Source organism: Acanthochromis polyacanthus, chromosome 3 (assembly GCF_021347895.1).
Source record: "Acanthochromis polyacanthus isolate Apoly-LR-REF ecotype Palm Island chromosome 3, KAUST_Apoly_ChrSc, whole genome shotgun sequence".
Taxonomy (NCBI): domain Eukaryota; kingdom Metazoa; phylum Chordata; class Actinopteri; family Pomacentridae; genus Acanthochromis; species Acanthochromis polyacanthus.
In genome coordinates, this window is record NC_067115.1 from 6,205,406 (window position 1) to 6,231,979 (window position 26,574).

At 39.8% G+C, this 26,574-nt stretch overlaps 1 protein-coding gene across 1 annotated transcript; it reads right to left on the reverse strand.

Moving 5' to 3' along the window:
* Positions 1 to 234: 234 nt before the first annotated feature.
* On the reverse strand, positions 235 to 25,717 carry trip10b (thyroid hormone receptor interactor 10b). The gene is given in 16 exon segments (XM_051945549.1): positions 235 to 2,173; positions 2,326 to 2,441; positions 3,044 to 3,111; positions 3,201 to 3,223; positions 3,226 to 3,332; positions 4,823 to 4,932; positions 8,787 to 8,957; positions 10,269 to 10,430; positions 11,846 to 11,992; positions 12,219 to 12,347; positions 12,577 to 12,681; positions 14,180 to 14,242; positions 14,371 to 14,518; positions 16,641 to 16,694; positions 16,827 to 16,942; positions 25,444 to 25,717. Coding segments are annotated over 16 exon segments (1,689 nt in total). The 5' UTR covers positions 25,468 to 25,717; the 3' UTR covers positions 235 to 2,027.
* Between the last annotated feature and the right edge of the window lie 857 nt (positions 25,718 to 26,574).

Below are 26,574 nucleotides of genomic sequence, written 5' to 3' on the forward strand. Positions count from 1 at the left end.
AGTGGTAGAGGCAGAGATGAGTAAACCTTATGTGGCTCAATGAGAGAGAAAGAGAGCTTTAAGCATTTCAGATTCAGACTTTAAAAGTGCTTGTTCACTCTTGGCAGTGATCCAGTGAGGAGATGAACCTCAAAACTCATTTCCTCCCTTTGAAATACAGCCTAGTGCCATATTGACTTTTTGAAATCTGGCTGAACAGACCATCTGGATTTCAAGTAAAATAATGACAAAGTGTATTTTTTTGGTTTTTTTAATGGCCGTTGTTTCAGAGGATTTACAAAGGACAAGAGTGAGATTCAGATGTCCAGAGGCTCAAAAAGTGAGAACAGGCAGTTAAACCATGTGAAACTAGAATACGACAAACATAAAGAGGAGCCAACTGGCCATCAGACCTGAAACCACTCAACATGGAGTCCAGTCACTTCTGTGCAAAGTTTGAAATTAAAAGTGAAGAGAAGACCTGCACACAGGCTGCAACCTCTAACGAAGGCGATTCACAGGAGTTCCACAATAATAAACTCTAAACTTTTACTTTGCATTGAACTTTGGTCATCACTGCTATTGTGCTTTTCCTTTGGTTTTGACACGTCATGCCTAAAATTCACAAAACACATTGCAAAGTAAACTTCCATTAAAACCCTTTCTGTGGTAAAGAAACTAAAATATATCAAATGGAGTAAAAAGACAGGTTCACATTTTTTCCTGTTTGTTTTCATTACACTCATTTGACCATAGAAACACTAAAACAGGTTTTGTATATTTTTCTTTGTAGTCATGTTTACAATTAGGATTTCGCCTTTTCTGTGCGCTCTTGCACAGCCAGACCATTCTCCAGCTCTTCTTCTCAGCGCTAGACAATGATCTGGTTGCACCTCATTATCATTCTGCTATAGGGTGGGAGAACACTTTTAACATGTTTGCTAAATGTATAATTTTCAACAAGTGGGTTGCTGGTTGGGTTATACTATATTCGGTCTGTATCATGACAGACAAAATACAGTCCTTGATGTCTTTAAAAATTGTTTTCCAAAGTAGTTTGCAGCTAAAATCAAGTCTAAGCAGTTTCATTTAGTCACACCAAGTGGATACCTTCTAAATTAAACAGCATTTTTAATATCAAATTCCTCTATGTGGTTCTTCAGATGTTGCTCTGCTGAGCTGCAGAGATAGATCATAACACAAAGAAGGAATGTTGTATTTAATGCACTAAAATGTTCGAAGATGTTCAATGGGTCCAACTCAGACTACCGCGCATCATAGTAGCTTTAGAAAATGATTTCGTCAACTTCACCTATGAAAGCACATTAGGAAGAAATCCTTTAATGGTCAGTATAAACATGAAAACTTGTTTCACTCTTCATATGGACGCCTGACAACTGTTTTAAGACAAAAAAAAAAAAAGGGAGCCTGTCTTTTAACGTCTCCGTCCATTGAGCAATATATTTTGTACACTCCCTGTAGAGTAGTGGTTTTCATCCAGTTAAAAGTTACAAAACATCACATCACCATGGTAAAAAAAAAACAAAAAAACTCACATTATCCTGTCAGACAAGGGGTTTTGTAGAGAGCCGGAGTTACAAAAAGAAAAAGTTCAGCAGGTTACTAAAACTGGCAGTGGGGAAATCAAGTGGGCGGATACAAGTATTGCCATAAACAAACGTAGCGTGAAGCTACTATGATGCTGAACGCGTTACAGGAGTCGTCACTTGACACCGTGACAAAAACTTCGGATATACATTCAAAAGTAGTTTTTTTTTTTTAAAGTTCTAAAAGAGGTGTAATCTATAAAGATCAGACAGGAATGACAGTCTGCATTTAGAGGCTGCATCTCCTGCCGCAGTGAGCAGAGACAGGGAGTGTATGATACTGCAATCAGCCTTGATAACAAGCTTTATAATCACTCACTTTCATCTCGCCACACACGACACTGGCTGAGATAAAACATGTAGAGAGCAGCTCCAATTATCTTGGATGACTTTGTATTCACCTTTGGCTCTTAACTTCCATCAGCAGCTCTGTGATGGGAGTTAAGGTGCGAGTTTGACATAGGATGAAGGTATATAGCCCTCCTCTCCATTGGCTCTAAGGACTCTCATCCATCCGTCGCCTTTATCCTCCTCCATTACGCTCAACAGCTCTCCCTCTGTAATGGAAATGGTGCCCTCGCTGTTGCCTGCACACAAACACACGCAAGTAAGAGATGTGTGTGTGTGTGTGTGTGTGTGTGTGTGTGTGTGTGTGTGTGTGTGTGTGTGGGGGGGGGGGGGGGGGGGGCTAAAATGAGACCTATTTACGAACAAATGGAGCATGGATCATAAAATGTACCTTCGAAGGTGTACAGAGCTGTGCATTGGCCAATAGGACTTTCTATGTCGTCGAATTCATCATCAAACTCTGTGTAGATGTTCTGAGACGGGTCAGCTGTTACAACACTGGAGATACTGGAGAACAAATAATAAAAACATGTTATTCCCTCACTTTACTCACCTTCAGACTTTCACATTGAAAGAAACTGACTGACATTTTGTATAATAGGCTTGATCATTTATTGACTTTCCTGCTGAAGTGACATGATTGAGGTTTACACCACAAACCCCAACGTACACCGTAGTTAATCCAAATTTACAGTCTAAGTATTAGCTAGCTCATACACTGTGCAAAAGTAAATGCTTGTAAGTATAAGAGAGGGAGACATGAAGTTAAAAGAGCAAGAGGACCAAAGAACAGATTGCTCCTTTTATAAGTTTGATCATTAAATAAGCGCAGGGAACATTTGTGTTTTTGCTTTGATACTTTGAGACTGAGGTCTCACAAGAGTCTCGGCTACTGCTTATTTCACCAGCAAAGTCTGTGGCGGATGCTCTTTTGTGACCGTGTTCGTTTCACTCTCCGTGTAATCGATGGACAAAATTCTCCCAGGCTGCAATGCTAGTCACTCAACCGCTCATTTCAACACATGATGAACACTTTGACAGTGGTACTGGCACAGTCTCCTCCTGTATTTCCCTAAATATTGATATACTTCTTTAAATCCTGGCCTTACCTATGCTGAGCGTTATTGTTGATGGTGTTGGAAGATTCCTCTCCTCCCACTGCTTCCGACAGCCACGTCTGTTACAAACCAGCAACAAATTTTTTTTTTTTTAAAACGCAAACATTCTGTCCAGTATTAGCATCTATGTGCATGCATGTGTGATAACCTCGTATTTGGCGAGCTCCCCCTCAGGCGGCCGATGTTCTGGGCAGTTTCTGTGATCTGAGGCTCCAGACTGGAGGGGTCTCCCATCTGTGGATTCTGCTCATACACACCCTTCATCTTCTCCAGTGCGTCACTGAGGTCGAGCAGAGAGAGCAGAGAGTTATTGTTTGGGAAATGTGAGAGCTGATTAAGGAAGTTCGTCTCTTGTGCAGCACTGCTGATAAGGATTGGAAGGACGGCCGGTGCTTGGAAGCTGAGAAGACACGTCAGACTACTGTATTTAGTATAAGCGAGGTCAGATGTTGGATGGGGTTGAGGTCAAGTTCAACGCAGGCCAGTGAAGTTCCTCAAAACCAAACCACTTCAGCTATTTTATTACGAACCTCAGCAGACTGTCATGTTGAAACAGAAAGGAACCATCCCTTAACAGCTCCAAGAAAGCTGGATGCACACTACTGTTTAAAATGATAATGTTGTATGATGTTATCTCCCATTTCCCTTGCAGATTTGCTTGTACTTTACGACGATCACTTTTAAAGTAACAGATGCTACAGTAAAGTACCATGTCTCAGCTAAACCCTCTGAACCTTAAAACCTTCAAGCAGGTTTCAAAGACATGTTATCTTTACAAAACTGCCAAATTTGAACCATTTTTCAGAGTCTGAAACTTCAAAAACAGAGAACCATTTCATTTTGAACTTTCAGATGGTCCTTGAACTACTTATCTGTGGCATGCTATTTGGTCAGGAAACTGAACCAAATCAAAGCTTAAAATCCTGATATTTAAATCACGTTATTGTGCACGTCTCTTTTAAAAATGTAGCAAAATTAAAGAATTTGCTCTAAATAGACTGAAAAACAACTCTGCACTTCCCAGCACAACTGGAAAGCATGTGATCTGGGCTGAACTGAAGGCTGTGTTCCCACAGACCAAGTAGATGACTACTACAAAAATATTCTAAATATATGAAGCAAACTATCTATAGGAAGTAGAGCCATTTTTTTCCGTCTAGTATTGGTGACATCTGTGGGCCCTCAGAAAAATTCTGTACGTACCGATTTCATTTTTTTTAAATTGTAAAGTGAACAATCAAAGAAATTCAATTTTCACTTCTATCTTTTATGATATATTTGGCACTATAACCTTGTTACACTGCACAATGGACATTCTCTCTACTTACATGTCTTTATATTGCAGTGAAAAATGAACCCACAGCAGATAAAAAATGGAACAGGAGCAGGAAACACCCTGGCACTGCTTGGATTTCAGAAGGTTAAATTTGAAAAGATTGTATTTTATGACTGTATTTCATAGTGGCAGGAGAATGAGAAGAAAAAGACAGTATCAAATTCAGCAAATGGTCCTTATGCACAGAAGTAAACAAAGAACCGTCTGCTCAAGGGATTCACACCGATGACCCTAAACACTCAGCTATCAGGTCTAATTGAAGTGCATTTACAACAATATAGAACAGAAATGTGTGGGAGACAGAATGTAGCCCTTTTAACTTGGGCACTTTGTGGGCAGCTGTGCTTCTTTTCGGTACTGAATGCACAGATGAGCTGGCAGATGGCTCTATATGAAGAAGTAAGTGCCTGTGATACTGCTGCTGGTGTTTTCACCTTTGGTCTTGCGTCTTTTGCAGCTCTTTGGTGATATCATCGATCTTCGCCTGCAGCCTCTTCTTCCTCTGCTCTGGAGGAAGGTGAGAGAAATCTTCTGCAGGAGGCGGCTACACAAACACAATGGAAAAAAATGCACACGCACACAGTAAGTCTCCAGAGGATCACGTACACGACAATTATGTTAATGCTCACCACCAGATGTCACTCCTCCCTGCCTCTATTTGTCTGTCTTTTCCACTGGTAACCACACATTTACACATTCACACAAACATAAAATAACTGCAAATACAGCTTGTTAGTCAAACAAACACAACATTAGAGAGCCACATAATTGTAATGTGTGAAGGAAAGCATGACTGTAAAGATGATAGGTACAGATAGAGTAACTTAAGACACCTGCAACATCCCACAATACTCATTAATTACCCAAAGAATACCCCGATTTTCAGCTTTACAGTTGTTTAAGTTTGTGAATACTGCATGAAAAATCTACAAAACGTCCTGTGATGCCATACAGATGTGAAGTAATTCCCAGGAAATTTGATCCAGACAGTAGTTTTTACATTTATGTTGCTAAATGAATCTCAAGAGTGTACAAGAAGATAAGAGATAAGAGAATATGTTGCACTGTTTTCCTACTTGAGTGTTTTATTATGTCAAATTTCACTTCCATGGAGATGACTTTCCTTTTCCTCGAAGCACTGCCATCAGAACAGTCTGACTGTAAACAAAGCCGTCTTATAGCGCCGCGTGACGACGTATTCATCCGCTCCATTCACTAAGTAGTTCCACGGAACCAGTTCTGAAACGCCGTAGCTCAAGGACATCGTAAATCGAGGACCTCCTATATATATATATATATATATATATATATATATATATATATATATATATATATATATATATATATATATATACACACACACACACACATATATATATTCTTTTTGGTAAGTACCACTTTAAACAAGCCAATTGTAAAATATTTTCTGGAGATGTATTTTCACATATAACAATATGCTAAAATGTTCCTAGAGTTTTATAGGAGGAGCTAAGACAAATATCATTTTTAGCTCCTGGATTAGAAAATAAAACTTTTTTCCATTTAAATTTTAAATCCATTTCAGGAATGAGTAATAAGAAGTTTTAAGTGTCGTTGCAGCAGTTCTGGGACAGACTGTCTAAAAATACGAGTGATTTTCTAAAAAATGAAGATGAAGTAAGTTTGTGTCTACCCTGAAGAAAAACCACAGCATCACAATAACAGCTCACACTGCATGTTCTGTGGGTTATTTAGACAAAAGGGGACAGCTGCTGTCCAGGCTACAGTTAAATTGTTTAAATTTCTCCAATTCACAACATAACTCATCTCAAGGCACTAAACATACAGGTTGAGACTGTACAATATTAGCATAAAAACTGAAATGCAAAGATTCCCTCTGAGCAAGCACAGCAGCTCGCTGTTCAATTTTCAAAACGTCATTTGAGCAGTCAGCACCACAATCAGTTTACTAACATTGACTTCCTTCCATTTAAGCGGCTCCACATCAGTAAACAGCATCGAACAAAACTGAAGGCGTCTAAGCTATTAAAGTAACACATTTAGCCCCAAAAATGTAAACAAAACTAATTAGGTTTCATATTTTAGAATCCTCAAGGCAGCCAGTATTACCTTGTTAACAGATATTACCAGCTTCAGTCAAATCACCAACAGGCCAAGTGAGACAATAAAAGGAATGAATATTAGACTGGCGGAAATCTAGATAGTAGTGTGATAAATCCAAATTTTATTTTCTAATTTCCAGATGCCTCTTTGATCAAATGACTTGGACCTAGTCGAGAGGTTTTGGGACTGTTGCTATGGAGTGAAATAAAGAAGTTAACAGGTGCTGAGCATATGTGGGAACTCCTTAAAAACTACTGGAAAAACTTCAAGTGACAAAAGGCATCACTGTGGAAGAATCTAAAATCCAAAACATATTCTGCTTTGTGTACACTTGTTTTGCTTCCTACATAAATCCAAATGTGTTTTTTAACCGTTCTGATGCCTTTTGTTTTGTACCAAACAGTGAAAATGGTGCTGACTGGTTTTAAACATACATTTGTGTAACTTGAATGAAGTGACGCTTTAGGTTTATGTCAAAAAAGAAAACAAAATAAAAACAAATAAAAAAAATAAGACATAATAAGAAGAAATGAATGCATTTGCAAAGTGTGAGTCTTGATTTTGTTCTCAACTGAGAGACTTAGATGTTTTCTATCTGTATGGCATCACAAAATAAGGCAAAAATATTTTCAGTTTCGAAAGAAAATGTGGCATCGTGTGCCATGAGAAAGCTGAATTTGATTTGTTTAAGTAAGGAGTAACTGCACCTGGATGGATAACTCTGCTTGCACTGTCAACTAGTGGAGACTGCAGACCACAGCCAGCTGTGGCTACAGATGTGGTCAACACATTTAAAGCCCAACAGTTCATCTGAAAATGGCAAAATGTTGCAGCAAAATCAGTTCATCGCATCTGTTTGATCAGTGAATTTGCTCTCTGCTCAGGATTTTTTGCATCAGATTTAACTACGGTGAACATTCACATGTAAATATGTAATTTCTGTTGACCTGAAGAGGAAATATTTTGGAAGCAGGGTAAAAATTGCTTTGTGATTTGTAGCTAATTACATTTTTTTCATCCAGATGATAAATTTTCTAAAGCCCAGAACTCACTGCTGTCTGAAAAAAAATTAAAATCACTAAAATTACACAATTTATTACATCCAGAGACTGTAAAAACAGAAAGAATGGTCATATTGTGGAAAATTTTTAACAAGTCTAAAATGTGACATTTCATCAAAATAATTCTACAACAAAAATGCAGGAACTTTCTGGATGAAGAGAGCAGAAAAAAAGTCAGATTTCTATAGTTTGTGGAGCCACCACTTTTTCTAGTCTTTGTAACACTGTCAGCATTTCTCAGTTTTCTCTACTTCTTGTTGTGCATTTCCATTGAGGTGCAGGACTTTAATTAATATAAATTTATTTATCATAATAATGAGTCTGCAGTGAGTAAAATTGTGACAGGACAAGAAAAAAAACCACCAAGAAACTGCTTGGAGTTCAGCGGGTTGAAAGGGTGTGAGTTTTGTTAAACAGTCTTCTGGGTTGCAAACAAATTAACTTGGGAGTAAAGCCCACTTTTCTTGAATGAAATGTTTAACTCTGACCACAAAACACCAGGGTGAGTGCAGAGAAAATACAAAGAAACCCAGAGAGAGCCACTGGGACAGGATGCCCTTGATTTTGTAACTGTGTTAGCTGATGAATGGATGAATTTTGCAGTAACTTCACTTCTTGCCACAGATGTTAGAAGCAGAGCTGAATACTCAAAGATGGCGCCTGCTCAATTAAATTAAAATCGCACATCGGGTGCATGACCCCAAAACATTCATAACAGAACGAGTGAGAAGCCAGTCTTATTTGCAGGTGAAGACGTCTGTCAACAGTTTGGTGGTCTATGGGGAAAATGGTTTTTGGTTTATAGAATGTTTTTGTTGCAATACCATAACCGGCCACTGAGGAAACGGTTGAGCTGTGGCACCACATCCAGTTCTCTTATACATCCAGGCTTTTTACCCACAGAGTTCAGTGCAACATCATCCAGTGTGGAGTTACTCCTTAAACAGTATTCCCCCTTGAGAAGAATCCAGCACCACATCCTGTTATCCAACACCTTGCAGGTCGACCCTCTATGTAATGATAATAAGTGTTACCATGTGCTTTTCAGCATGTGTTGTCTAGACAGAGAGAAATGAAGACTCAGTATGAGACAGGTTATGAGACACACAACAACAAACACGTTAAATGTGTTTTTTTTTAATACAAAAGAGCAGGTAGAACAGCTTATGCACATGAACAGCATTAATGAGGACACGGCGGTGCAAGGGGACGCCAAGATGGGAGTGTCACTCACCAGACAAGGTTTGTGTAACATCTTTAAGGTGGAAATCCTGGGTTTGACAGATTGATTAAACTCCCTCAGACAAAGAGAGAGAGGGGAGCGCTGCAGCTTGGAAAGGGGGAGAGAAAGGGGAAGGCTGCCAAGTGGGAAAGGGGACGGGGGAGAGAAAGATGGAGGGGCAAACTGAAGAGAGGGAGAAAATAGACAGGGTGGAGGAAAAGAAGTAAAGGAGGCAGAAAATGACACTGGTGAGGGAGGACAAGAGAAGAAGAGAGCAGAGTGAGCCGAAGCAATAACGAAGAAGAAGAGTTAAAAAGAGAGAGCGAGAGGTGTTTTTGGGCAAGTCTGTGCAGCAGACTGGAATTAGAATTGGCCCCTGAGGGCAGCAAGGTGGCGGGGCAAGACATGAGTGGAATGTGTGCTGGGTTTTGTGTGTGTGTGTGTGTGTGTGTGTGTGTGTGTGTGTGTGTGTGTGTGTGTGTGTGTGTGTGTGTGTGTGTGTGTATTTGTTTAAAGACACTGACAATGAAAGCGTCACTTTGCGCCTTCATAAAGGTCAATGTGAGCTGGACAAGAAGCTAGCCAAGTCCTGCTTTTCATATGGATTTAATTACTGATAAACTGACACAGTTTCAAGCTTTTTTAGTTATAGTTGTCAGGGGAACGGCTCTCTCAAACCTGCAGTAATACAGGTTTCTCTACAGCTCACTGTAATATGACTCAGTTTCTTGGAAGTATTTTGAGAAAATGTCTGGGGATACTTTTGTTTGCTGCAAACAAATCTCATCAATTTTCATGAAAAGACCAAAGTATGTCCCCTTCACAGAATAAAATGAGAAGACATCCAAAAAGAGCACATCCACTGAAACCTTCTGGTGTCCCCCTTCTGTAAGTTGTGTTGTGAAATTACCGCTGAAAACTCCAAAGGTTCCTGCACGCTGAGAAGCTCTTAAGAAATAATGAATGCAGCTACAGCTTCATGAGGTGATACAGTACATGTCTATGCACAGGCTGAATTTCACCTCATTCTAAACCAGTGTGAATTCTACAGCCAGCTCTAAAATACCAACATTAAAACACTAAAGTGTAATCCCTGGCTTCAGAATGCATTTAATTTGCCTCGAGAGGGGATTTTGCACTCTGCAGCACTTTGATCATTACTCTGCCATTACTTGAGTGCTGGTTATTGTTTAAACTCTCCATATTGTTTTTATTTCAAAACAAGAGCAGGCAGCGCTTCAGGAGAGATGAAAAAACACAGACACAACCCAGTGAGTTGCATTTAAAGAATCAAGTTGTATGAATAGAAACACCAGGATACTTTTATCCTGATAACAGCATGTCAGCCCAAAAAACATGCCACCTATGAAGAACAGGATAGAGAGGATTTTCTGGTTGTCACATACTTAAGGAAGAGAAGAGCAGCAGGGAGAGGCAGTGAATATGTGTGCTTTATACGGACTGAAAGAGAAGCAAATAGAGGGTGAAGTTCACCTTGTGTTTCTTGCTGAAAGGCCAGAGCTTGGCGCGCACTTTTGGTGGGTGCAGGCTGGAGTCTGAGGTCGCTGGTTTGATTCCCTGGGTGTAGTCTTCAAACTCCACATCTCCAGGTCGCTCGAAACCAGACTTGTGCTGCTCTATGAACAGTATCGAGTCCTGCAGGGAGACATGGACAGACTCTTCATTTTACTAAAAAAAAAAAATAAAAATGGAGTGACGGCTCTGACCAGATTCTGGAAAAAACATACATACATTTTTCAGTAAGATTTCCTGTGTTTATTTTGTTTTCTTTTGGTTGGATGAACATGAAAAATTAGAGTTATGTTTTAGAAGAGGAACCTTTTTCATGGCAGAATTTCTTTGCCAGTCCTGGGATAAAAGGCAACATATTTTGTTTAAGGACTGAGCAGCAGAATATTGTGCGTTTTGGACTTATTGTTTCAATGCGAGTATACTGGTGTCTTGTAAACCCATGAGGGTTGAGCACGCTTGTGTGCATGACGCGAACATAAAGAAATCAACCAATCAAATCAATCACAAACTTCTGTGCTCCTCAGTGCAGCCACTATAAAAAGTGTAACTCCTGGGCGACACCGTGATCTTCATTTATTCTGACCACAACAAATGAAAAAGAAAAAACACCATCTAACAGGCTGCCAGCTCCAGCTCCTTCCCCACAGGAGAACGGTACAGAAGGGCTGAGAACGTGCACGGATGATGGGTATGGAGCTGACAGCAGGGACCGGTGGTCGGTTTATCACTGACTGGTCAGCAGTGCATTTGTAATTACAGGGGGCGACTGGCCAGCCCCTCCCAAATGAAGCAATCTGCTGTGTTTACAACTTGTATATCAAATGACTTTGGTAATACTGTGTGGCAGCAGGGAACGGTTAAAGTTAGTAAATAGAAGGAAACACCATTACCAGAATGAAATAACAACATGAAGCGCATAAAGGACATTGAAACATCCAAAAAGACAAACTCTGTATTTCACTATTGCCTCTAATGAGAGGAGTAACAGAAAAAAGAGCCACAAAAACCAGCAGGAAATAAAATTCTGCTAGCATATGCAGTTCATGCACAAAATATGAGGAACTGCAGTGATTTAATTCTACAAGCCATCCTCAAGCTACAAGAAACTCCTGTGAGCAAAGACACAGAGGTGCAGCTTAACAGATCAGTTAGCTCAGAGTGTCCGGAACAGCAGAGAGGAACCGTCTGATGAGAAATGAAAACACCAGCTCACAGACTGACCTGCCAAATAAGCATCAGTGCAACCACTGAAAATGTTCATTTACATTTGATGGATTTTTACTCGCATGTCTTACCAAAACGAGTCCAGATCCCTGTGTCTGGAGCTTCCTAATTACAAGGGATAAGAGTGTTATAATCTAACTGTCAGTGAGAATGCAGGTAAACGCGTTCCCTATAATGTCAAACTGTTCGTTTAAACACCACATCACGGACCAGCATCCCTCTATTTTCGGAAACAATCACATCAGAGGTGTTTTGGGTAAAACACTGGGCAGAAATGGCCAATGGACGAACCGTCACGAACATCTCCCACTCGCCTGTTTCTCATCAATCTTCCCTCCTGCTGCAGAGATTCCTTCTAGACATTTGGAGATGATTGGCAGCACTTTCTTCTCGATGTCTGAAAACTGGCAGTAGCCCTCCGCCAACCGCCGGATCCTCCGTTCATCCATGTCCTGCAGTTTCTGTTCAGCACAAACACAGCAGCTCCCTTTGATTTCATGCTACAGTCACACCGGCCGCATTTCTACAAAACATATTTGTATGCATACGAAGACATGAAGACACCAGAGAATGGCGATACAAATGGGTGTTTAGTTTGTGTTACAGTACGCCACATTAGCAGAGACTGTACATGAGCTCAGTGTGCTCTGCATTGTGAATGTGTGTCCATGCGTGTCTTTGTCTCACATTGAAGATCTGCGGTATCTCTGAGTAGTAGAAGTTGTTCTGCTCCTTGTTGTATTTCTGGAGCTGTGCTGCATAGTCGTTCCTGCACTCCTCTGCTGTGTGTGTGCGAGCATGGGCATGCTGCTTGGCCTTCAGAGCGAAGAATGGATGGAGCAACAGAAAAGAAAGAGACAGGAAGGATGAAACAGGAAGAAGGAAAAATGCAAAGTGGAAGGAGAGTAGGAATAGATGACAGGAGGAGGAGGAGAGAAGAGAGGGAGAAAGTTCAAGGAGTGTCTCTGGATTGAAAATATCTTAAAAACTAAAAGTGGTAATAAAAACTGCGCTCAGTTATCGATGCTAAAGTGAGTGTGTTTACTTTCTCGACGTCGAGTTTGGTGGCATTGACGTCATTCTCTGTTTTCTCTGCTTGCTGTGTGGCTTTGTCAGCCTCCGCCCACTCCTTGGCAAAGCGCTTCTTTGTCTGCAGGCGTGAACACAGACACAAATAAATTCTAATATGCTTTAATGATTTGAGCTCTAGTAGCATTGAAAATATAAAAAAATCTGACAATGGAGTTGTATTAAATGCACAAGAACTCAAGATAAAGATGCTTTATTGGCCCTCAGGCTCAGTTAACAACAGGCTCAGACTGTTTAAGCGCCAAAGTGCAGAAGTTCATGCTGTCGATGGTAAAATAAAGATGGAAATTTCTGCACAGATTTAATAAGTTTAACAATAAACCAATGAAACAATCAAACCCAATAACATAAATGAGGTTAGTGTATAGTAAAGGGTCAGTTCACACAAATTGCAAGTTTGGTATCGAGTCATGCTCATAGATTTGGTTTATGTGGCTCAACTGTGAGAGATTTATTTCAAAGGTTTCTGATCCAAACATTAAAATATTGCAGTTCTGCTTTTTAATAAGGATTCTATGGGATTTTCTAACTGCAATAAATGGGTGTATTAAAGATTACTCCATTTTTTATTCTGAAGCTTTATAGATTGTACCCAGGCTGTGGAAAGTCTCTCTGTCTGGTGTTCATTCTCCATCAGCAGGACACTTGTTTTAGTTCATCTCTTGAGTTCATTATCTTTTGAAACAGTACTGCAGGGTTTTATATGAAGTCAAATATTCAGAGGAACAACTTATTAATATTCACACAAAACCAATTAAAGATATCCAGAGGACTTCTTTTGTTGACCAGTTGAAGTGCTATGGAGCTGTGTGTTTTAACAGGATCCACACAAAAGCAAAAACAAACAGGAAGCAACATGTGGGTGTAAATTATATGGAAATTTGCCTTTGCATTTGTTTTGGACACAACATGTTTGTTAGAATGATACAAACATGCATTTTGGAATACGTGAGAATGAGAAATGAGAACGCCACAGAGCACCTTTAACCTTTGTTGTCGTCCTGTTGTTAAAAGATAAACATGTGACCTTTACTACTAAAGATAAATGTATTACAGTTGGGCTGATGAGAAATTCATCCCTTACAAATGATTTTATTGTTTACCTTTACTTACTGGATTTTTTACAACTGGGGATTCCAAACCTAATTCTAATCTATGTTAAATAACTAAAGAATGAATGAGCATGAAAATAATCAGTAGTTATAACCTAATAACCCGCAGCAGGTTTGTCAAACATGCAAAAATGTGAAAAAAATCTAAGACAGTTACAATTTAACGATAGAAACAATTTAAAATGAAATATGAACATTATTTGAGTTTCTCTTTAAGGATGTTGCTGTTTCACCATTTAACACTCAATAACACCAGGTGAACTAATGAAAACACAGATTTTGGAACTTTGGCTTTATTTGCCTTACCAACAAACTTTCCAGACATTGTTATAATATTGTTGTGGGTAATAAAGAACCAAAATAAAGCTATACCACTTGAAGTATGTGTAAATTGTATGATCCTTCCAATAGCAACCATGTCATCTAAAAAAACAACATGTGACTTACACTTTCTAGATGTTTTAAGCTGCTCTCTAACGTCTGCTGGGCCTTCTTGGCATCAGACAGGTGCTGTTGAAGGAACAGGATTCAGTAAATGTGCTTCAGTTTAACACGATGGCACAGCAATCTGCCAAACTCCGCCGTTAATTCCATCTTCCTTTCCTCCCCCTCCCTCACCCCGTCTAACCGTCTCTCACCGTTTTGCGTTCTTGTTTGATGTCCTGAAGGTACTTGGTGAGTTCGACGCAGATTGCCGTCATCATGTTCTCGGCGATGAGCTCCCGCTGGCCGGCGTAATCGTTCAGCTCGTTCAGGATCTCCTGGAATGATGCGTGGTTGCTGAACCTGCAGCAGGAGTGAAAGGGACAAATTGGCAACTAGACTAGACTAACATTTAGTGGAGTGCTGACTAAAGTACAAATCTGAACAGCAATTTTCAAATCAAAGTCTGTCAAGCTTTGGATTTCACTACAAGTTAAAGTGATGTCAGTGGGACTCTCGTGGAAGATGGCGTCTTTTAATAAAAATCAGGGATTTCATTAAACTGTGTCTTTATCTGCTTTAAAGTCGGCTGCAAATGTTAGCATGTCTGGTATCTATTTTACTACTTACAGTTTGGGCTGGGCACTTAATTCACTTTCATTTTCAATAACAATTTTGGCTTCAAACGATGATGAGAACATCATGATACAGTGATTATTGCACCACTTTCTGTTTTGAAATGATGCTCACATTTTGCCTTTGGTTATAATTCCAACATACATCTTTGCTTTAGAGTTTTCTTTCCACCTTAAAAGTCCAAATGTTCACAAAGACCTTGGACTGTTCACCCACTAACAGGGAGCATGAGATGGGCTTACACTGTTTTGAGACAGGTTAGTTTATTGTACTGACTATGAACTGCTGGTTAATCATTTGGTGTTTGGTTTGTGCTTGGCTGAGGAGTCAGTGGAGCAAAGCTATCATTTGTGGGTTTATGACTGAAAACCTCTAAGTCAGAATTCCACCTTGATGTGACAATGATTAAACACTATGGAACTCAGGTTGGTAATGTTTCCAAAATCAAAAGACTAATTGTGTTAAATATTTACCAAATAATCATGATTATGACAGTTTTCATCATCGAGCAGCCCTACCTGCAGCAGTAAAACTACTTATGTGCTTATATCTTTAGTGATTTAACTGTTAATGTGTGGAGTTAAAGGTTACATCAAAACACAACAGCTAAAAACTCACACATTCACTAAATCAAAGACAAGATGCTCCAACATTAGTGCTTATAGCAGTTACGGTGACTCTGTCCTGCTCTTTTTTGGGTTTTGGTAATTTTATACTTCACACTGCATTAAAAAACACTGTGTTTTCCAGATTCATCAGTTATTACTTTGAGAAGGAACGCAGCGGCGTTATGTGACAATTGGTGTCCGTTTGTCTGTCTGTTCGCAACATTACTCAAAAACGGAATGACGGATTTGGATGAAATTTTCAGGGAAGGTCAGAAATGACAAGGACCAGTGATGCAGCTTATAGTCTGGATCCACAGATTTGTTAAAGATTTCTGTATCATTATGAGATAGCTTTACAGCGTCACTGTAACTATGTCAACAACTGAATGCTTCATCAACTCCCTGCTGATGATCACGATTGTAATCCTACTACAAATCCACCACTGCAGACTTATCTGTCGGAAATGATACAAGGAACAATTGAATAAATTGTGAGAGTGTTTCCGAGTCCTGTCAATTCCCACCACCCTGCATATTTAGGTCATGTGACTGGGTATCCATACGTAATATACACATGCACAACACACGCCTGTGCTCAGCGCAATGTCAGTTTGTTTGTGGGTACATCTATAATTAATTACATTCTATTTTGCCATGATATCTTATCATCAACAAATGCTGAATTTCTTTAAAAAAAAAAAAAAGCCTAACAATGCCATAATGGGGAATGAACAGCCTTGGCAGAGTCCTACGCTCTCTGAGTGCTTTTCTCGTTCCTCTTGTGGAAATTCTTTTGTCATGAGCTGAAGCACCTGGTTTGAAAATATACACACTAAAATTACATCAAACCAGGAACAGTATTTCTGTGTAATTTCTACTGTAAAACTCCAACCCATCAAAGAGCATTTTACTTGCAGTACTGTATTATACAAGTAATTAACTCTACTTTGTAATATGCTAAAAGAGTCAGCTGGAGTTTAATGAAAGCTCACTTTTTAAATGAATGCCAGCAAGATGCAGCTGATAAAGTCAGCAAGAAATGAGAGGACTATGAAAAACTTGATGTTTCAAAATAGCTGAGAATTTCGTGTGGCAAAATCTGCCACCGTTTTCATCCTAACAGCATAAGTGGCATGTGGAAACTGAAGGCTTCGCAGGCTTTCAGCAACCATAACTAGAGGGGTTTGCAATTTTCATGCAAAACAAGAAAAACAATGAAAGAGGATGTGTTGTTTTCTCACTTGCAGTCTTGCTCGTCCTTGCTTCCCCGTTTGGCGTATTTCTTTGTTAAACTCCTGTTAGATGGTGCAAAGAGAACAGTTTAATTATCACACACATGCAGAAATTCACAAAAGCACTATGAGATTTGAGATCCAAGTTCAAGTAAGCACACATAATAAACATTCAGAGAGAATACAAGAGCACACCTGAGTTGCTTGGCGTAGTTCTGCTCTATCTCTGTCCGCTCCTTCACAAGCTTTATGTATCGGTCCACCAGGTCAAGGCCTGATTGTGTGTGCTTGTCGATGACATCATACTGGTCCTGAGAGAGGAACAGCACAGAGCGACACCTGTTTACACACAAGTACTGAGCATACGCACAAATATGGAGTCATCTGTTGAGAAACACGCAGCTGACACGGTTCAGTCTGATGGTTTTTGCAAAGACACATATTTTTTCATTCTTTTGACTTTGTGTTGTCCCATTTACGATCTAAAACTAAACTGTGACTACAACGTTAAATCTGAGGGCGGCTACGTCATGTGGCACCATTTCTAGGCACAATCCAGATTTACGATCACATGACGTCAGTCTGCGCTATCATGTGTTGTGATAAGTTATTGATCCTATAAAATAGCTTATCATGCAAAAATTCCACACATTATGCAGTTCTAGTTTCTCTTATGCGAGGATGTATTACTTTCCTTCATGTGGCGTGAAATTAAACTAAATACTGTTGTGATTTTGACTATTTGCCCCACAAAATAAGCAAATTAAAGGTCCCCCTTTATAACAAGTTAATGTCCCTGCAGTGTGTGTTTTAACTTTCAGCTCAAAATATCACACAAATCTAGCCTAGCCGCGCTAGACAACCCACGGCAACAAATTTAATTCTCTGCCAGGGTGGGTGTAGTTACCCTCGGTAAGCCTCGAGGTTGGATGCTCCTAAAACTGGCCGATGAATCACCATGAAGTGTAGAGTCAGAAGGCGGGCGTAACTAAATGACGACAGACGCGCGACGATTCTGACAGAAACAACCGGAAACAACCATAGAAACAAGGATAGACAAGAAGATGGCTACAGTTGTCTTTCGACTCGGCTTTGGCCACAGCCCTTAAAGATCTGAAGCTAAAATTCAACTTGAAAGATAAACAAAGGATAAGATAAGAAAGATAAATACGGCTTCACCGAACTCCCGCATCCTCTGATTTCCGGCGCTCTAGGAACTCCGTCAGCCTATTCGTTGCACTGATTGGTTGTATACCTACCCAATTGCTGCAGAGTGATTTGAAAGACAACCTTTTAGCCCGCCTCCCTCCCTGTCGAGAGTTCCTAGACCATTTCGTCTTCAGACCTGGGGTTAGCGTGGCTAGGCTAACACAAATCATTAATTCTGCCACTTGTGTAATATCCTGTGGCTTCAGCTATCGTTTCAGTGTCTGCAGCCTTTAATGGATCTGAGCCGCTGCTGGCCACACTATTTTCAGAAAGACGACCACAGGAACACCTCCCTTTATCTCTACTATGATTGGAGCCAGCCGGAGGCGGGGCATATCCTGTAGTGACATCACAACAGGTCTATTTTATGGGTCTCTAGACACACTGGGGATATGTAATTACATTCCAAAATAATGAAAAGCTGGATTTTTATTATATGACACCTTTAAAGACATAACCTTAGGTTCCTGTGCTAACTTTTCATAAAATCAACAATAAATCAAAACAGCAAACAAGATCAATTAATAATGAAATAGTTGTTAGTTGCAGCCCTTCTAATGACATGAACTGCACCAATATTAAATATTTTTTGCTTTATTTTAGTTTAAATTGTTCCCCTATAATATGGAAACAAACAATTCATACCTACAATTTTTGATTAATTTTTTTCCCACTATAAATGTTGTTTTTTTGGTGAAATTGCTGTTTTTTGTTCCATTTGTCTCACTGCTTATCCTCTGAACACTGTTTTTAACATTTTGTAAGTAAAGATACTCAGATGTACAGTTTCAGTTTCCTCCATATCTGATTTCCTGACACTCCTAGAGTGTGTCTACTGAGTGAGTCAGAGAGTACAAGAGGCAAACTCCTGTTATCAAGCTGGCGACTGTGACAAAGCAACCGTGACACTGAGATATGCTGCAGGGCTGCAACAAATTACTGCTTCCATTACTGATTAATCTGCTTATTTCCTTGATGACTCAACTCGGCCTAAAAAAATGTCAGAAAATATTATTAAATCAACGTGACGTTCACCAAAAGTGAAGCACGTCATTAAAAGACTTATTTTGCCTGACAACAGTCTTTATACCAAAAATATTCAGTTTACAGTCACATAAGACAAATGATAGTAACAAATCCCCACTAATAAGTCAGACAAAAGCTAAACACTGAAATCATCATTAACGTAGACACGATTAGTTAATCAGGTATCGGACAAGGTGCATGTCCTGTATTTAATTCATGGTTTGAGCTTTAATTAAATTGACATTTACACCACATTTAATCAGGCTGTCGATCTTCTACTAATAGGAAAGGGAAGCCTAATAATAACTCTCCAAACACACACAAGCACAAGGTGTGTAGCAGAGAATAGAAGCAAACACCAGCAGTACTATACTTTCAACATTCCTGCCTGGCTTTACACACATCCCTTTAAAACGCACACACAGAAACCTGTTGGACAGGTAACATTTGTCCTTTTAGTCCCCGCTGGCCTTCATCTACACAGGATAATGACATACAGTGCAGAGCTCACCAAAGACAAATGTGACCACAAAGCTAAACAATCTGAACGCATGGACACATGAGAGTCTGAGCCCATAAAGCCTCAGGGTGGGTCCCTTGTTGTGTCTCTTGTGAAACACAAAGACAGACTCCACCTTGTTGGGTGCTCATGTGTGCATAAGTGTGTGTGTGTTCACGCTGCAGGGTCTTCAGGAGCCAGAGACACAGATACTGAGTCCTCAGAGGAGCGGGAAGCTAAATGGAGATCATTCAGCAACACAGTTAGCGATGTCCTGGATACGAGAGGGACGGGAGGAGGTGGCAAAGCAGGGAAGAACAGGATTAGAAAATGTGAGAGGACGACTGAGTAATGTAGACGGTTTGTACCAGGAAGGACTGTGATTAGGGGAAATCAGAGCGAACTGTGAACGCTGGTGTTGATGGAGAGATTAAAGAATCAGTTAGATGCACGCATTTCCCTCTTCTGTAGCAACGCCCCATTAACTTTAGTGTAACACATCTGCGTGTTTGTGTGAGAGGAGGAACAACGGACGGAGTTCAGGAATGAGATAATCATTAGCTCAGTGTGAACCTCCGCCCTGTGACTGACGGTCCCAGGGGCCTCTACAAGACCTGGAACCAGTCAGACTAGTCCCACCCCTCACAGTGACGCAACGCTGGCAGCAGCAGCGTCCCAGCTGGTCCCAGCTCAGACTCTCTCATCTCCATCAGAATGTAAACCACCAAACAACAGGACTGACTGCACCAGCTACATGTAAATCAGTTTTGTTCTAATTACTGGCTATTGTCAAAGCGGTAATTTCCGACAATGGGTTAGGCAATTAAAGCTTAAAGACCCTTTTTGACATCTTTAAGACATACAGTGTACATAGTTGTGCCTCCTGCTTTGCTCCATTCTCAGTATGAGAGCTGATGCTTGCTGGTTTGACAAACTGAGCATTCTGCCGCCACCATTGTTTGTTATGCAAACCCAACAGCAGCAGTGCTGAGGAAAATGAAGACAGAGGAAGCAATAAGGCAGCTGATTTAATTCTATCTGTGCTATCTGAATTACACACCACTTCATCAGCGCAGAACAGGCAGATCAATAAAAAGTGTATTAGAGCAACATCTGCCTCGGTGCTCGATATTAAAACGATCTAAACGTGTCTGCATCTAAAACTACAGCCTGCTGTCTGCTCTTTTCAGCTGCATGATGAGATCAGGCGGACAGCAAAAAGACAAGTGAAGTAGTGATGACGAAAACACAATTCTGGGGCAGACATTTTGGTTGAATCTTCTCGAGCTGCATGTTGTGGTGGGAAGACTGAAGGTGCTCTTCATATCTATGCTTCCTCACTCCAAGCTCCACCAGAAGCCTCCTCTCAGCTAGAGGACCAGAAGATCCTCCATGACAGTGGAAGGGAATGATTTGAGGGTCACCACAGGACAGAAGACAGAAGATGGCATAAGCTATCAGAATGAAAATCACCCAGCTGGTCACTAGCATTGGCGGTCACCTTTATCTAACCGAGAGAATTCTGACAGATTAGTGACTAGCTATGAACTTTGCTTTATAATCTCAACCTCATGTGTTAACTTGATGGGGATTTTTGCATCACTAAATGGTCTAGTTCACATGCACATAGGTATTTTTTAAACTTTTTAAAAGATCAAACCAAGAGGTGATGATACAATAATAGCCCTTAAGCCATGTTGGCCCATCAGAAATCTGTTAAAAAAAAAAAAAGAAAAAAGGTTTTACTAGTTCCAGTAGGCAACTATTTTGATAATCATTTACTGGCTAGAGTAAGTTTTGTTAAAAAAAAAAAAAGAAGAAGTCAATACTCTTTTACTGTAGCTTCTTCAAATAATACATTTTCAAGTTTCCTCCTTCCTCTATGACAGTAAACTGAATATTTTTGGCTGAGAATGTCATCTTGAGCTTTGGGAAACAAACACTTTTCTCAAATTCCTGGCGTTTTACAGATCAAACAAGTGATTGATTAATTGGAAGAAAAAAATAATCGACAGATTTAATGCCAATGAAAACAATTAATTTAAGCCCTTACAGGCTGCTGACTGGTACTTCGAGGAAGTGGGAAAATGACATGAGCGGACTGAATTTTCACATCTCTGGTACTCAGTACAGGAGAAGAGGAACTTTTAGAGCAATATTCATCCTTTTAACAAGGTTTGCACCAGGGAGAAAACTGCACAAACTTTGACTCTTACAAGCTGAAAACTCTGTTTCTACCTGTGGACACATCAACACTGTAAACAGAGTTTCTTAAAAGGCAAAAACAGGCAGAGAAAGCTTTAGAAAATACCCATGTAACAAGGCCTAAGAGAGATTACTGTTACTGAACATCTGCACATACTCACTGCCAGGTTTCTGTAGCCAACAGAAACTGAAACTACTGAGACGCGAACTGTTTAGATGTAAAGAGAAAAGCTTAAATGGAATTATATGCTGTGTAATACTAACCCAAACAGAGATTTTGTTTGTCGTCTTCACAATATGCATCTCAAATCTGAAAACATGACAATAATATTCACTTTAAATGACTCAACAGCAGCAGCAAGATCAGAACAACTGCATATTTTCCAGTAATTCCAGACACCAAGTCTGAAACACAGATGTTTCCACGTATTCAGATCAAAAGAAAACCAAAGTTATACCTACATTTTTGGCACCTAAGAGGAGCATGCTGTTTTCCAGCCTAAACTGTCATCTCTGGAGGTTTTGCTACGGTTTGTGATGCTTCAGTGCCTTCCTGATTGCAGAGTTGTTTGATTCCCACAGGACAGTGCTGCAGATGTTTCCAAGCAATCAAGATTTTATTAGCCGAGACATCAATTATGTTTTAATGAAGCAACTTGACTTAATAAATTACCATACTGAAACTAGAAGTAGTCATTAAAATCCTAGACAGGCCATAAAAAATGAATGAATTTACAAACGGTTGGTGCAAGCCAGCTCTGCTTTGTTGTATGGGTCTGCTCACACTGTGTTTTTCTGTTAAAAGTAGCAAAAGCAACATTTTTTAAAGCGTGATAAAACAATGTATGTTAAACCGTGAAGTGTGACCGATTGCTATAAAAGGTCATAGGTGTGTTTAGAGCTTCTGACAGCTCCTGGTCTACGTCACATTTAATTGAACAGCCGGTGGGGGTTTCGCTGACCGGCTGGTGGGTCAGTCAGTACTAAGCTATGCAGCAAACATTATTTAAAAACACAAAACTTTATATTAATTTGTCGTGGGGAGTATAAAGTTTGCAAAGCTACCTATACTGTAGGCTGGAATTAAGCGAATGTTTCCAAAATGATGCAAAGTAAATCATGGATTTTCATATTTGATGACATGTTGTGGCTGTACAACATGCAGCTTCAGTGAAGAAGAGCTGGAATGTTTTAGGATTCTTCCAACCTTGAAGCTACTTTGTAGAGATAACAGTGCGATACGGGCTTAAATGAGAGCTGAGTGTTGATGTTTGATTTGAGTTCTGCTCAGAAGCATATTGTAGCAAGTATGGAGACCCAGCTTTCATTTTTGATTCATTATGTCTGCCAAGGCGAGAGACAAAAAGCGTTGTCAGTGCTGGATTTCATGAAACTTGGAAAAGCGGAGCATAGACAAAGAAGAACCCAGTAAGTGTTGGTACACTTCCATATCACTTGACTTATGACTGCGAGATACCGCTTTGTCCTTAGCATAGGACTGTGCACTCCAAGTGCCCTTCTGGTTAGATTATTTCTTGGTAAATAAGTTGGTCATTTACAACAAAACATTTTAAAATGTCCATCACAGTTTTTCAGAGCTTAAAATGAACATTTTCATAATGTTTTTTCTATTAAAACACCTTAAAACCAAACATATTCAGCTTACTAGTAGTAAAACAGAACCATGTTTGATCTGGAACTAGATGGCATTGCAAGAAAAGTGAGTCAATCAGGAACGTTGTTCTCAATTTGACTGGAACGATCAGAACAAATGTTGTGTATCAAGTGAAAATACAAAAAATCCCCCCCCCAAAAAAACACTAATTTTAGGCATTTCTTCTTCTATTTTCTTTCATTGTATAGATCAAGCAACTAACTTGTTAATGGAAGTGATATTATTTTTCGTTGCAGCCTGAGTTGCAAATTAATTTAGAGCTTGAATGCAGGATTTTGACATAAATGTACGTTTGTTACATCCAAACCCTTGTCAGACTTCTTCACTCCATTCCACACTGATGGTGTTCAAACTCCTCACAGTAAGCCAGAATTTGTATTCTGATGCACTAAAGGTCAAACGTTTGGAAGAAACTTCAAGTTTCTCTTCACAATGTCTTCCTTAAAAAAAAGAAATAGAATAAAACAAGTATTACAAGGACAAGTACAAGGATTTGGGGATGATTTTTTTCATGATGCATTATTTTCCTCAGTTTACCTTTAGGTATACAATGAAGTTAACTGGCAACTGCTGAATAAATGTTAACAAAAGAAGGACTTAGTTTTCGGGTTGAGAAGATTTGCAAGACTCACAATTATACAGTGCAAAAGTAAAAAAAACGAATCACAGTTTGCATTATTCACTTTAGTTGTTTGGCTTTTGAGAATTTGCACACAAAATTCCAATAAAACTGTGTCCATATCTCTATAACTACCAAAAAAAAATGGCTAGAAATAAGTAAAGAGTACAGAAACAAGAGTATCGGTACAAATACTTGATAATTATAGTAAAAATCTATTCTGATGAGTGTCTTTTTAAGTAATAATCATGTTTATTTTGTTGCAAAGTATACCAATGAAAATCTGATCTTGCTTCCAAACTGTTGGCCTGTAGTGTATCTGTGGTGCCCACGCTAGAAGAGAAGTTTCTGATGTTCCAGATAAAAAAGAAACTCAACTTTTAGTGGAAGGAGAACATTCTAAAAAAGAAAACGGCAATGCATACAACAGTGTTATTGTAATTACTCTCACTGTCAGAAGGGGGAGACAAAAGTTCTTAGTGCAGGTTAAACAATGAATCAATTTATCATTCAACTTCTTGCTAAGATGTGCTTTGGTTTCCCCACAATAAAGTCAAAGGAGCAGCATTTAACTGAGTTTGATTAGATTTTTCAACTCTTTCTGAACAAACACAGCAGTAAGCACAGCCCAGCAGCCTCACCCAGTCTGTGTTTGACTGCAGAATAATCTCACAGGTGTGCACTCAGACTCTGACCACAGTCACAGCAGAACTTCACAAAACATGCTTTCTTTTAGCTTTTTATCAGCGGCAACAAACAGAACAAACCCTCAGAGTCAGGACGTTTTGTTTGAATTAAAACCCAGACTGTACACTGAACAACATGCATTTCTCATACACAGTCGTTCCCTCTGACTCTGAGCTGGAGCACCTGGTTTCTACATTATTAGCCAACTGATGGAAAATTAGGCAGCAACTATTTTCATAGCTGATTAACGGTTAATGAAGCAAAGATGATGAACAATCCGTAGCTGCAGCTTGTTGAATGGGAGGATTTCCTGCCCTTTCCGTGTCACAAACAGAGCGTCACAATGAGAGTTTAGGATGAAAACAAGTGAGTTGTAGACATACAGCTGGAATATAGAGGTGCACTCCTGGTGGACATGACAGCCTCAGATCTGCAGCAGATCAGAGCCTTCAGAGTGCTGGACAGCTGTGACTGATGCTGTCTGACCTGGTGCTTCAATGACACTCAATAATGAGAACCAAGCAGCCAGAAGCACTTCCTCAGGTTGGAGCATGCACTGAGAGCAGGAATGAGAAAGAGCAAGCCTCAGATAAGAGTCCATGGCCTCACTGTGGCCAGACCCAGCAGTAAAACCTCTCCTCTCTCCCCTCTGCTGATGATAAGGTATGCAGAAGGAGTTGCGAAATCCCTCCTGGCTGCAGGCTTCCTAGATAGACTCCTGCTGGTGTCTTACTTAACCCGGCCTAGCGCTGGAGAAACCCACAGCACACAGTGTCGACGGAAAACAATAGCAGGGCAGCCAACTCCTGAGGGATGGTGGAGGGATTTTTTTTTTCTGGAAAGTCTTCTGTGTGTGTGTGTTTGTTTGTGTGTGTGTCAGCTGTCAACTTACCCACAGATCGGTTCCCCAGTCCATGTCTGCGTAAGTTCAGATGTGTGAAGAAACGCACAGATCCGCTCCCGTTTGGCTCTAAAAGCGAAGAAAGAAGCCACCAGGTGGAGAGCAGGAGGAGGGAAACAAAAACTCTCCACGGAACAAAGATTCCACCAAACTTTGAGGCTCGAAAGCGGAGATGGCGGAGGAAATGTTTGGAGGAAGTCTACGCCTTCTCCTTGGCACGGACGCGGCTGTCCTGTTTCTCCCAGAGTGAGTGAGAGAGAGAGAGAGAGAGAGAGAGAGAGAGAGAGGGAGAGGGAGAGAGAGAGAGAGAGAGAGAAATGTTCAGGAAGGGTTTTTTTTCCTGAAACAACTCACGGAGAGAGAGCAGGCGGTGAACACCTCCCAGCTCTGTCTGTCTGTTAGTTTTATCTTAAAGAAGCAGCTGGATGTTACTTTCTTCATGGATGTTCCTTAAAGACGCGACACAGGAGCTGATCTTTTGAATAAACGCACACTTTAGGGCACACTGAAAAGCCACCGTGACTTTTAAACTCCTACAATGTGGATTATTATTGTCTGTCCGCACATTTCAACTACTGATTACTCTTCATTTTTAATTTAACATGCACACAAAAGTTAAAAGATTCAACGTAACAAGCTTAACTACTTGTTTATGGTGTGGATTTACCTGAGTAATTCACACATCAAGAATAAAACCCAACGAAAATTATATGAAATACAACTTTACCTGATTAGAATTAATATTAAGGCTAAGATACAACATCAGTAATGGGGCTTAACCCGACTAATTCAAATATCAGGGCTAGGAATAATTAACAGAATAATTGATTATAGTGATTAACCTGACTAATTCAAGTCTAATTCGAGTCTTAATGATAAAACCCTACAGTGTTATTATTAGATTAGCCTAATTAATTTAAAAAAAAGTGAGGCTAAGATCAGTATCATTGATTATAGAAAAACTCAACAATTTGTATACTAATGCAAGACCTTACTGTCTTTTTAAGAAAGAAATTAACCTGACTAAGCTAAGTCCTGACAGCACTATTAATTATGGAGATTAGCCTAATTATAGTAAATATTAATATTAAAACCATACAGTATCACTGATTATAATACTCA